Source organism: Archocentrus centrarchus, chromosome 19 (genome assembly GCF_007364275.1).
Source record: "Archocentrus centrarchus isolate MPI-CPG fArcCen1 chromosome 19, fArcCen1, whole genome shotgun sequence".
Classification (NCBI taxonomy): Eukaryota; Metazoa; Chordata; class Actinopteri; order Cichliformes; family Cichlidae; genus Archocentrus; species Archocentrus centrarchus.
The window spans coordinates 9,702,650-9,716,257 of NC_044364.1; the positions used below are offsets into that span (position 1 = coordinate 9,702,650).

General features: G+C 41.0%; 1 protein-coding gene across 1 annotated transcript in view; it reads right to left on the bottom strand.

Moving 5' to 3' along the window:
* Positions 1–7,499: 7,499 nt before the first annotated feature.
* Positions 7,500–13,608, bottom strand: part of LOC115798179 (integrin alpha-M-like) — a 31,627-nt gene continuing 25,518 nt past the window's right edge. The window contains exons 17-30 of the mRNA XM_030754930.1: positions 13,438–13,592; positions 13,172–13,294; positions 12,519–12,592; positions 9,939–10,080; positions 9,750–9,848; positions 9,552–9,631; positions 9,374–9,460; positions 9,211–9,280; positions 8,977–9,075; positions 8,796–8,876; positions 8,555–8,665; positions 8,294–8,407; positions 8,107–8,217; positions 7,500–7,914 (exon numbers count right to left, since the gene is read on the bottom strand). Coding sequence (XP_030610790.1) covers positions 7,810–7,914; positions 8,107–8,217; positions 8,294–8,407; positions 8,555–8,665; positions 8,796–8,876; positions 8,977–9,075; positions 9,211–9,280; positions 9,374–9,460; positions 9,552–9,631; positions 9,750–9,848; positions 9,939–10,080; positions 12,519–12,592; positions 13,172–13,294; positions 13,438–13,592 — 1,451 coding nt within the window. The 3' untranslated portion in view covers positions 7,500–7,809. The remainder of the gene's footprint in view (positions 7,915–8,106; positions 8,218–8,293; positions 8,408–8,554; positions 8,666–8,795; positions 8,877–8,976; positions 9,076–9,210; positions 9,281–9,373; positions 9,461–9,551; positions 9,632–9,749; positions 9,849–9,938; positions 10,081–12,518; positions 12,593–13,171; positions 13,295–13,437; positions 13,593–13,608) is intronic.

Consider the following 13,608-nt stretch of genomic DNA (forward strand, 5'->3'; position numbering starts at 1 on the left):
GAACCTCTGTCAGTTGTAGTATTTTTTCTGATATTTTTAGGTTTTACCTCAATAATGAATTCTACAGTTGAACACACTCTTCTTCCCAAGTCAACAGTAACTGATCCAGACTGCTCTCGTTGTTTCCCACTGATGTAAGCTCGGTTGTTTGGAGGTTTGCGAGTGGCATCCAGTGTTAAAGTATATTAAAACCTTGCTTGAGTACGTCAGGAAGATGGCCACAACTGATCATGTGCATAGTGAAGATCTCAGGCAGCAGAGACCAGGTAAAGAAGAGGAAGAAGAAAAGGAACCATCACGGAAGGACAGGGCCCTGCACGGCACGTCCCACCGGCAGATAGAAGTGGCTGACATACAAGAATCCTACCGATGGCTGGACAAAGCTGGGCTGAAGGACAGCGCAGAGCCACTAATTATGGCAGCACAGAAATAAGCAGCACAATATCGATAGAGACTGGGATCTACCACAAAAGGCAAGACCCCAGGTGCAGGCTGTGCAGAGATGCCCCTGAGACAATCCAGCACGTAACAGAAGGGTGCAACATGGAACATAGCATACATGGAACACCATAAGTGGCTGACACAGTAAACAGAAACATCTATGCCAATAATGACCTAAAAGTCCCGAAATAAAAATGGGATACGCCCCCACAGGTGGTTGAGAATAACAAAGCTAAACTCCTGTGGGACTTCCAGATACAGACAGATAAACTTGTGATGACTAACCAACTGGACATTGCAGTGTTGGATAAGCACGAGGAAGAAAGCCGTAGTGATAGACGTTGCAAATCCAAGCAATGGCAACATCAAGACGAAGGAACACAGGAAGCTCAATAAATATCAAAGGCACAGAGAAGAGCTAGAGAGGATATGGAAGATGAAGGTAACAGTGGTCCCCGTGATAATTGGAACACTTGGGGGAGTGTCCCCTAAGCTTTTTTAAAATTTTTTTTATTTTAAGATTGTCGTGTTGGGAGTCCCACAAGGGCCAAGGCTCAATAGACCTCAGACCCAGGACACAACTGCACACACATACGCTATTCACGCATGCACACACGCACCCACAATTGCATCGGCTGCAGGGGACAATAGACTCTCCAAAATACGGCGGGTTATGTTCAGAGGTGATAAATTTGGGTCTGCCAGCAGCAGTTCAATGTGTGATCTCCAGGTTTCATAGTCTGTTTCATTACTAGGTCTAGGAAGTTTTCCAGAAAAAGGACGAAGCCTAAATGAAGGGGAAGCATGAGAAGTCAAGTCACTTGTTTTTACGATATGTTCCACAACTACTTTTTGTACTTCTGGGGGGTGTATGTCATTATGAGACAGGGAGACTCTCTGCAATGTCCGAGGTGACCTCTGCTGATCAGCTACAGAAGTTACAGGAGTTGTATCTAGTTCATCCTGAGACCCCCACTGGCCAGGTAGGGTGCCTACAGGATCTCCTATCTGTACTGAAGCTTTCTCATCTTTTGCATCATTACATTGCCCCATTAACAGCAACTGCTTGCTTATTTCTCCCATCATGTCTTTTAAAACCTCCTCAAAACTCGTCCCACTAGATTCAGCAACCTGCTTCAACTCACTAATATAGTCAGAAGGGCTTGGAACTCCTACCGTGGCTGGGCACTCTGCAGCCAGTGCTTTCACACTAAAACTCAACCCAGGACAATTCACTGACGGAAAAACGTACGGTAAAAACTGACTGAGAGCATTTTGCGCAGAATAGCTCGTGTACTCAACGATCAGGTTTTTATATAGAGGACTATCTGAATCATCAACCAGAATTACTTTTTTTAGAGACCCATATCTTTTTAACCAGTCAATTATTTCTTCATCCTTCTCAGTACTCGTCATACCCGACACAACAACAGCATGCGAAATGTTAATCCCATTCTTCACAATAAATTCCATGTTTCACAAAGCATTCAACGTTCACACACAGCACCAGTCTCCTGGGTGGCTCACCGCTTTGTAACCTACAACAGAGGTAGACCAAATGATATGCAATGGAAAATAAGTTATAGTTAAGTTAACATTCTAACTGTACGCAGAAGAACTGTCCTTTGTGGAGCGTGAATGATGTGAACAATGAATCACTCAAGGAAACAAGGTGTTACTGTGATCACAGATGTAATTTTGTAGATTAACCCCAAAACAAAACAACAAAGACACACAATAAACAGTTCACATTGGACATATCTTCATTCTCTTTCGGATGTTGGAATCACTTTAGTCCATCTCAGTTCAGTGTGTGCACCTCTGCAAAGTGCGGGTGGAGTCAGTTCAGTTCAAGGTTCTCTTATTAGAAAGACAGGGAACAACGTCCAAATCCAAAAGGAAATACAAATATTCCTACCAGCACGCCATCCAATTTTCCCCACTTGAGCTGTGTCTTGAAGCATGCCCAAAAAACCTGACCTGTAAACAAGGTCATTACAAAAATATCATTTTAAAAGTTTACCGGTAAACACAATTTCATCATGACATCATTTTAACATTCTGCCCACAATCTGCTGAAAATACAGGAAAGCAAACATATTGTACTGGCAGGATAGCCGAATCCAAAATGACATGTTCGACTAATAGATATTATGTTCTATGTTCGCTTCTAAACTACCCGTTCTTAGCGTGAACACATCGTAACACCAAGGTAGCAACCATCTAATCGTTAATAGGAGTAAAGAAAACAAAGTTAACTCACCGCTGAGTATTTGCACAATGATTCTGCAGTTGAGTTTCCGCGTCAGACAACAGAGTGCACCAGCCACAGCAGGAGCCAAAAACCCAAACGTAGACCTCCCTGCTAGATCTTAGGTGCCGTTTACACGAGACCGTTTTCATTTTGAAACTGTGTCGTTTTGATGCGTTTCGGCCTTGCGTTTACACAACAACGGTGTCGTTTTGATGCGTTTCGCCTTTCTGTTTACACGACAACGGAGTGAAAACGATGTGTTTCAGAAACGGGGTCCAGAGTGGAGCGTTTCAGAAACGCACCGGCTTGCGTTTTCGTGTAAACACTTGAAACCGGGGTGATTTGAAAACGCTCGACTCGCACATGCGCACTATGGTTGCGACGGCCAGTTTTTCGCGCACGCGCAAATTGATAAACAGTACTCGCGGATTCACGAGTGCTTCTTATGCTTTTCCTGTGTTTTTACCGTTTTGTAATTCAGCGTTGTGTGCAGCAGCGATCCAACCTCATCATCTGTCCACACAAAACCTCTCACATTGGCCGTTTTGTAAGTAATGAACAATTTGCCGCACTACCTACTGTGTCACTCCACGCATGCGCGTCTTGCGTAAACAAACTGCAAAGAGAAAACCAACGCCAACTTGTGGCCTGGCATGGGAACTACATCGTTTTCATCGTTTCACATGTCCTCGTGTAAACGCGGATCGTTTCTGAAACGCCATCGTGTAAACGAAAGGCTGAAACGCATCAAAACGACACCATTTCCAGTGAAAACGGCTTCGTGTAAACGGCACCTTAGCGTGCCGCTCAGCAGTGACAGCAAAACAGGAGAGTCAACTGTTTCAGCTGAGGTGTGTTATGTGCTGCGTTCAAGGTAACAAGGGTTACACACAGGTATAAAAAAAATAAGAATCACCTAGCTATGCAGTCTCCCTTTAAAAATATTTGTGACATAATGGGTCATTCTAAAGAGCTCACTGAATTTGAGTTTGGTACTATAATAGGATACCACTGTTGTCAGTTTGTGAAATTTTCTCCTTCCTGTATATTCCATGATTGACTGCAAGTGGTATTATTCCAAAATGATCCATTTAGGATCCACAGCAGCCACTTAAGCTATGGGATGTCAGACCACATAAAGTTACTGAGTGGGGTCTCCGCGTCCTGAGGTGCACAATGTGTAAAAAAAACACTCAGCTAACTCAATAACCTCTGACATTAACATCAGCACAACAGCTGTGTGCCAGGAGCTTCATGGCATGGGTTTCCCTGGCCAAGCAGCTTCTGGAGGTTTAATGAGTGGGTGAGCCAGTACTTTTCTCCCTATAGTGAAACATCACGTGACTGTAGTCTGACAAATAAGCAAAACACATCATCAGTATGAAACTCAACATTCTGAAAGTTAAAATAATGAAAATACTTACTCCAATAGCAAATCAAACAATGTTTTTACTCTCTGCTAGCTGTGCTGCACCTCCCAGATCATACTGGTCATGGGATTGCCCATCAGTAATTACTATCAAGACCTTCTTCACATTTGGTCTGGAACCACTTTGCGGTATGAAAACAGTGTTCCTGTCAAATTTTAAAAAATTAAATACATCATTTTACAGTTCAAGATGTGATCTTAAGGTAATTGTATTGACTGATTATTATTTCAGCCTATCTATAGTATCTATAGTACTATTAAATATTAGTTTAAAAATCAGGACTCTCTGAGTCCAGTGATACCTCACCTGTAAATAGCCAGCCACACTACAGTTTAAAAGCCAAATAGCCTACCAGCTAATGCTGTTTACTTTGGATATTAGTATTTATCTAAAGCTGACATCCCGGTATAACCAGAGTAGATAAATAACTTTACCTGATTGCATCAAATGAGAGCATTTCTGACCGTGTCCTCAGTCCTGATTGTGGCCTCAGTCCAGTTTGGTGGAGTAGAAATTCTGACAGCCAAACGCGCAGGAGCCAGACATTTTGATGCTGATATCGCTTTTAAATCACGTTTAACCGCTGTGAAGTCTTGTTGTTCCTATTGATTTGAATGGAGTAGCAGTTCACTTCCGTTGCCAAAATGTACGCTCATCCTTTGATGACGTAGGCTGTAAAAGGGTCTACTGGGACATGGAATGTCACCTCTCTGGTGGGGAAGGAGCCTAAGCTAGTGCGTGAGGTTGAGAAGTACCTACTAGATATAGTCCGGTTTACCTCAACGCATGGTTTATCAACGAAATTAACACTGCAGTGCAGGTGCATTACGTGTGTTAATTACCTTTCTGTTGTGTCCTGTTGTTTTAAATGCAGTGTCAGCTGACAGAAATGGGTTTTCCAGAGCAAATAATAACCAGAGGGCGTTATGTAGTTTTTTCAGGTGATTTTGGTTCTGCCAGTTAACAGGTTAATTAAAACCTTAATAATTAGGCTAACCTAATTATTATCGATGATTAGTCGACTAGTCGAGTAATCGCACACATCTCTAGTTTCGACCATAAAATATGTTTGCAGCACAAGAAATAGAGTTTGCAGAAGGGGAGTGTGTTCTCCCTGGTTTATGCCCTTCGGTATTCCATTACCAGACGAGGACCTGCCCACATTCATACCTAAATCATGTGATCAGCTCACAAAGTGCAGTGGAAAGGCAGGCTCATTCTTAAGCGGTCCGCCGGTTCATTGGAACCAGCACGGAACCAGCACTGGAACCCAGACAGGCACCGGCACCTCGTCAGTTGAAACGTGGTATATGTGAAGTTTAAGCAGTTGAATGACAGTGGTATTTCCCTGATTAGATCTGCTTAATTTGAACAGTGATGGTCCTGAAGAAGACCATAAAACACTTTGTAAAAAAATAAATGTGCCTGGATCTTTCTCATTCATTTAGTGACCTTGATTTGAGGGTCATGGCCACCAGGTAGGAACCTTTGTTGTAGACAGAGCCAGCCCAAGGCATAGGCGACACATGCAGGTGCACAGAGACCCTTGAGTACCAGGGGGCCCTTGAGCTCACCCACATTTACCATGAAACTGTGTTTTGTTTTGTTTTTAATACAGTAAAAGTCTATGCCCTTTAGATTGGACATGGCATGCACTGATACTTGTCCCAACCTCCTCAATGTCATGGACATGACAAAGTTTTACAATATGTATCTTACTGAAATACAGTTTTATCCATCCATGAAGCCAGATGACACACATTAATTAGTCTTGAAGACATAAAGGCCTGGATGACCTCTAATTTCCTGCTTCTAAATTCAGGTCAAATCAGAGTTATTGTACTTGGCCCCACAAATCTTAGAAACACGGTGTCTAAACAGATACTTTCTCTGGATGGCATTACCTTGACCTCCAGTAACACTGTGAGAACTCTTGGAGTCATTTTGGCCAGTATATGTCCTTCAAACAAATTATGTAGGACTGAATTTGCACAATATTTCTAAAATTAGAAATATCCTGTCTCGGTGTGATGCTGAAAAGCTAATTCATTTATTACTTCTAGGCTGGATTATTGTAATTCATTATTATCAGGCTGTCCTAAAAGCTCCCTGAAAAGCCTTCAGCTGATTCGAAATTCTGCAGCTAGAGTACTAGAAAGAGAGCATATTTCTCCCATACTGGCTTCTCTTCATTGGCTCCCTGTTAAATCCAGAATAGAATTTAAACTTTAACTGTAATTTCCCCATTGTGGTACTAATAAAGGTATTCATATTCGTATTTGTAAAATTCTACTTCTCACATACATTTCTGGGTTTTCTGTGTAATTATTGTTTCTTGTGATCTGGTGCTGTATAAATTGAGTTGAACTGAAAATACAGTAGGCTTGTGTACATTAGGCTGAAACACCAATGCTTTAACCCTCTAGCATTAATACAGTAATCCCTCACTTTACGTGAGGGATTACGTTCCAGGACCACCCGCGATAAGTGAAAATCCGTGAAATAGGGACGCTGTATTTATTTTAATACTGATACATTATTTTAGTAGTTATACACTATTTTAAGTTTTTATAAACCCTCCCCACACACTTATGAAGCCGGGATTAATAGAGCACACAGAACTTCAAATGAAAGGAGTTCTTTATTCTCAAAAAGGATGATTTACTCTGGAGTGAAAAATAAAAGAAAACAGTTTAAGATATGGAGCAAAAATAGTCTCCTATACTGTGAATGGTCGTATAATACTAGTATAAAGCTCCCGAGAAGTAACTGCTTCAACAAAATGGCGCATAGATCACACTGTTAGCACTCAACAGAGTTGTTGCAATGCAGCTAAAACACTCAAAAACAGTACATAACAAACGGCGGTGGCACTTCTAAAAGAAGACAAACAGAAAACCATGACGTCAGCAACATCATTTCAGCTTTGTACACCAAAAAAATACAGTACAGACATTAATTACCAAAGATCTGGATTCTTCACTCAAGTGGCCATAAAGTCATCTTCTTCAACCAGTCTTGGCTCAAAACAAAATGTCCTCCTCTTCTGTTTTCCTCAGTTACCACGCCAGGGTACGTAACTAAGAGGTTTTTTTTTCAACTTTCTGTACTTTTTGACCTCTGTTACAATAGCACCACTTACTGACAAAAGCAAGAATTACAACCAGTACATGAAATAAAAGCAAAACGGGGTTTACATAACATATTTTACAGGTACCTATTTTTCACCTGGTTACACTTATACACCAAATATATACATTACTGTACAACACGTACTATGCATGTGAAGAACGAGTACCGCTAAAACCTGCGAAACAGCGAAAATACCGCAATAAATATTTTACACTAATATTGATTGAAAAACCGCGAAACAGCGAGTCCGCGAAAAATGAACCGCAAAGTAGCGAGGGATTACTGTAATGGTTAGGTTCAGGGGACAATGAAGTGGTACGAAGGGGGCCCCAATTCAAATTTTGCTTAGGGCCACTTCAAGGCTGAGACCGGCTCTGGTTGTAGATAACAGTCAATCGTGAATGAGGGAGTGATTCACGACACAGCAAGTTGTTTTTTGTTTAATGAATCAAATGTGGTAGCATTGACATTTCAATGTGCCATGTTCATTCCTAAAGATATCAGGATGGTCTATATCTTTCACACACATTAATTACACGTCTACAAATGTGATCATTGTTGTTCTGCTGGGGGTGCAAATGCATCACTCTCTGGACTTGGACCACCTTCTGCATTTTCTTGTAACATTTCACTGTATTTACTCTTGAAAAATCCAGCCTAGGAGTGCAAAGAAAAAGACAAAAAAATGCATCAATTATGCATTACAGTTGCATTAAAATGATTGAAAATATCTGCAGTGTGAGGGAATATAAAGACCTTTAAACTATTTTTTTTAAATTGACAGGTTTTTTTTTTTACAAACTTTACAGCTTTGTAATTAATTGGAGAACTTTAAGAAGAGTCTTTCACCTTATACAGGCCAGCAGTGAGTAAAGCCAGTAAAGCCAACCCTCCCAGGTATCCTCCAATGATCTCTTTGGTGAACTCTGGCTCAGAATACACTTCTACCTCTGCCTCAATCTGAGAAATGAGGTGACAGGTTGACATTCAAGCTCTTGCATAACAAGATAAACAAGAGAAAATAATTTGTAATCACCTTGCGAACTGGAGGATTGTTGTTGGACCCTGTTGAAAAGTAGATGTACTGGTTTTTGTCGTACTCCAGACTGGCTGTGCTGGTCAAGAGGAATTTGGCAGATTGAAGTCCAATCTAAAAAAAAAAAATGAGTGGGATGAGTCTAAATTATTGTTCAATTTAAGACAGAAATTATTATAACTGACATATTTTTTTAGTATATGTTAGGATTGTAATTCAAATATGTATCAGCACAGTATTTAACATATTTAACACAACTACCTGCTCTATCCATGCTGAACTGAGGTTGGCAGATATTTTGTACATCCTGCTCTCCTGTATTCCCATGAATGTGTTGCACTTGAACACTCCGCACCTGGCTACAGAGCAGTCCTGTGGGTGATTTAAAGAAGAGTGGATGTAACACAAGCTGTAATCCAGTGTAATATGAATTTATGAATTTATGAATTTATAACACAGTTAAATGTGCAGGTGGGTGCCACAAGTGCAAAGTCGTACTTACCACAACTTTATCCTCTTGTATCTTTGGAAGAAAATCTCTGACACCTGGTTCTTCATCATTTCCTCTCTGACAGTCTGCAATCTGAAATACATTTAAATTAATATCAGTGTGATTGGTCCTAATTTTGCCAAATCACATCCATCCCACAGCAAAGTTTGGAAACTTCTGACATATATATTACCTGCAGACTGCTCAAATCCACCCAAATGTCTTTTTCACCAAGCTTCACTGGAACCCTGATCACCACAGTGAAATTAAGCGCTCTGATATCATTTGTTACCTAGAAGATGGAGAGAAAAGAAAAAGACAGCCAAGCGTTATTATAGTTATTATAGTTATTATAGTTATTATAGTTATACAATATATATACAGTCATACAATCATTTGTATTATATTTTATTTTATTTTATTGTACCTGGATAGATTGTTTGAATGGTTTCTGCAAATTATTCATCCCAAAAGTGAAATTGTTGTAGCTGAGGGAGCTAAACAGACATATTTTAAACATTAAATGAATACTATGTTATAAAACATTTGTTATTTTATAAATAATTTGTTCCATAGAGAACAATACATACTTTTCAAATGTCATAAAAATGCTGTACTTCACATCAATCCATTTCTTTTTGTAGATTTCACTTATAGTGATATTCTCCTGATTTCCACTGAAAGAGAGAAGTGAAATACTTTGTACTGTGTCTGTGGGACTATTGTTTAAATAAAATGAAATGAGCATCTGTACCAAAGGAACAGTACCTCGTGGCATTTGCAGTGACAAAAATCTTTCTCTCAAGTTGACTGTTGGTTTCAATATCATAGGAGACAATGAAGGAAGCCTTAATCGAAAAAAAAGGTGAGATCAGATTGACTCCTAGATTTGCCAAACTGCAGAAGTGAGAAGAAATAATCATACAACTTTCCCACCCCCACCCTGAAAGAAAAAACAAAACAAACCTGAGCTTTGCTCTTGAAAATTGGCTTGTCAATAGTGCAGTCTGTGCTTCCTCGTGATAAACCATCTTCACTGTCTAATGAGCTGCACTCAATTCTTCCCTTGATTAGAAAAAAAAAATGACTGCTGTATGCATTGGGAGAGCAGCAGGTCAGGGATGAACTGATACAGACTTGATCCTGATGCCTTACCTGCTGAATGGTGAACTTCCTGTAGGAGAGTCCAGCTGGGTACGTGAGAATAACACGACTGTTGTATGAGTTTTCCCCGCTATTCTCCACTGTGACTGTGACTTCCAAAAGCTCATCAATGCCCACTTTAACCTCTGAGGATCTGGCAGAATATGAAGGAAGATGAGAAAAAAAGGAGAAGAAAAAAAGACTGCACCGCAGACCCGTCGCTATGGGCGGGCCCTAGGGGGCCGAGCCCGCCCACTGATACGCTTGGGCCCGCCCTGGCCCGCCCACCCAAACCAGATCACTAATCAAGCTAATAATAGTGGTGCCCCCCTGTTGGATTTCATAAGCCCCCATTAAGACTGAGATCTGGCGACGGGACTGCTGCACCATGAGGCTAAACTTATAAGAGGCTAAATATAGTGTACCTTTGTGTTGATGGCTAGCATAGCAATAATGACTGTGCTAAAATTTTGGTGCTAACTAGGAAGGTGTAGTTACCATTTTAATTTACTCAGTTAACATTAAAACAGTTGCTAATTAGCACAAAACGTAAAGAACAACTGATGTTGCTTTATGAAAAATCCATCAATTTTCTGACACTGACACATCCAGGTTGGGGTCATGGTGGCAGCAGTGGAGATGCCCAGAGTTCTCTCTCACTGGCTACCTCCTTCAGCTCATCCAAATGGGCACTGAAGCATTCCCAAGCCAACCAAGAGGCATAATCTCTCTTAATCAGGAAACAGGCAGTGGAGCAGGCTTGTCACCTCAGAGGCATCCAGGAAGCATCCTAGTCAGATGCCCGTACTACTTCAACTGAGTCGTTTATCCTATCTCGAAGGGAGAGCCCAGCCACCCTTCAGAGTAAACTCATTTCTGCTGTTTGCATTGACAATCTCATTCTTCCCGTCCTCACAGCTGCAGGTGAAGTTGGGACATTGATCCACCAATAAATCAGCAGCTTCACTTTCACACTCAGCTCTTTTTTTCTACCAGAACAGATCATTGCAGTGTCCACATCGATGCAGATGCTATGTCAGTTTGTCTGTCAATCTTCCACTTTACTGTCCCCATCATGAGCACTCCACCCTTTTCCAGCTGAGAACCATGGTCTCAGACTTGGAGCCGCTGATTCTCAATCCAGCCACTTCACACTCTGCTGTAAACCACCCTAATGCACTCTGAAGCTCATAGCCTGATGAGGCCAAAAGAACCACAAGATCCTGAGGCTGCCAAAGTGAAAATCCGCCATCATATGGCTGTGCTTAGAAATTATATCCATAAAAGTTATGAACACACTGCACTTGACTGTCTGTACCTGTCAGCTGCCTCCTGAGTCCCACAAGCCAACCAAGCTCAATAGGACATCCTCATCAGTTTGTTTGGATCCTTTCATCTAGTTCTCTGTATTATTGTCGGGTCTTTACCCACAATACAAAGCGCCTTGAGGCGACTGTTGTGATTTGGTGCTATATAAATAAAATTGAATTGAATTGAATAGTTCAGGGATTAGCTCAATGATATCACCAACTGTCTTACAAACAACTTGTCATAACCTTGGGAGGTTTCTGTGTATGTCTGTGTGTGTGTGTGTGTCCTGCTACCGCCTGTTTTGTCCTCTCCTTCCCTGGGTCTTGACACAACTTTGACAACTTTGCTCGTCTCTTTACCCAAGTGTCCAAGACATGAAGCTGCAGGTCTGATGATACAATGATAAAAATAAAAAAATCAATCATTGACCTGTGGTCTAGGGTATCCTGGTGCCAAGTGCACTTATAGACAAACATATGCTTAAGTATGGTGTTTATTATTGATAGCACAGAAGTCCAACAATAAAACACCATTCAAATTCAAATCGGACACACTGCTACTCCCAGTCACAGTCCTCAAAGTCATACTGTCATTGCCCACGTGGGTATTAAAGTCTCCCAAGCAGAATAATGCACTCCCCACAAGGGGCGCCTACAACCACCCGACACAGAGACTCCAAGAAGGCTGGGTACAGTGACAATCGGGACCCATTCTCTAACCCAAATGCACAGGAAAGCAGCCCTCTCATCCAACAGAGAAAAACAAAGCAAGGGGATACAGGTATACCCACCCCTGGCTGCTGTCTCTCACTGATGGAAACTCCAGCGTAGCACAGAGCCCAGCCCCTCTCCAGCAGACTGGTTCCAGAGCCCAAGCTATGTGTTGAGGCAAGCCCAATTATAGCTAGCCAGTACTTCTCAGCCTTAAGTACCAGCTCAGGGTTTTCCCCCTAAAGAGGTGTTGTTCCATGTCCCTAAAGGCTGATTTATCAACTGGGGGTCAAACTGCCAGGACCTCCACCTTCATTGCTGCCCAATCCACAAAGCACCAATCTGTTATGGCCTCTATTTCAAGTGGTGAGTCTGTATTGAAGCAATGCCACTAACAGGGTGTATATGATGCACTGACTATGGGATGTGTGTTACTTTAAACTAGATAATACAAAATAAATAATAACCTGTTTTTTACTTCATGATCAGGTTTAGTGTGCAAGCTCTTAAATCTAACATGTTACAGTACCAGACACACAAGCAAAGCTTAAGTTTTGTAACTGCATCTCACCTGGTGAAGTTGAAATCCACTTTTAGTTTATCAACACATTTGTTGTCGGTGCCACAGTTGATCTCAAACCCTAACTATGGAAGAGAACATGATGGGAAAAGTATTTATATTATACATTATTTATTCACTATAAAGGTGAATCCAGCAACCACTGTACACTGGATGTTCTGCAATCTAGATGGGCTTTCCTGCTGTTCTTTCTGAGAACATAATTTGTGTTAATATTCTGGATCCAATTCTGGAAAACATCTTAGTCCAAGAAACCTGTCTATCCAAAGTGTAATCTCAGATGGAAGCACACTTCATAAGGTAAAGGCTTGTGTATTTTCAATTTGATTTCTTTCCAAAGTTGACATTTGCCACTGCTGTTGGAGCAGCTGAGAACTTCACAGGTTCTCCCAGTGTCAAAACTAGAGGTACATACTGTGGAAAGTAAAGTTAAAAATAGAAAACTGCACTTTTTAGTACAGCTTGCATTTATGGCAGCAAGATGCCACTGTAGTAATGCTGACTCATTTACTTCAAGTACTTCAGTAGAAGTCTCTCCACTAAGTACTGTCAACTGCAAGTTAAAGGCAAAACTAAAGCTGTTTTCTGCACTAAAGACTAGGTTCAGTTGTCTCATTAATAAGGTGTTTTTAAAGGTCACTTACGGGATAAATGGTTGTTGTTTGAGCCTGCTCAGCAAGACTTGGTCTAAGATTGTTTGAGGGCAAACCATCAAACATGAATTGTAGCTCATTGGAAAGTGCACTGAGAGCATCTTCGGGACAGGCCTGCAAGAAAAGAGCAGAGTTTTACTTAGATTCAGTTTTGAAGGACTATTAAAAATAAAATGGAAGTCAAAAGCTTCTGTTTACCAAATCAAATTTCACTGTTCATATTAATTTTTTTTTCTGTTGTTTTTATTAGGTTTTACCTCAATAAGGAATTTTACAGTTGAACACTGTTTGCTAGTTAAGTCAACAGTTACTGATCCAGACTGCTCTCGTTGTTTCCCACTGATGTAAGCTCGGTTTTTTGGAGGTTTGCGAGTGGCATCCAGTGTTAAAGTATAATTAATCCTTGCTTGAGCTGCAATAAATAAGAC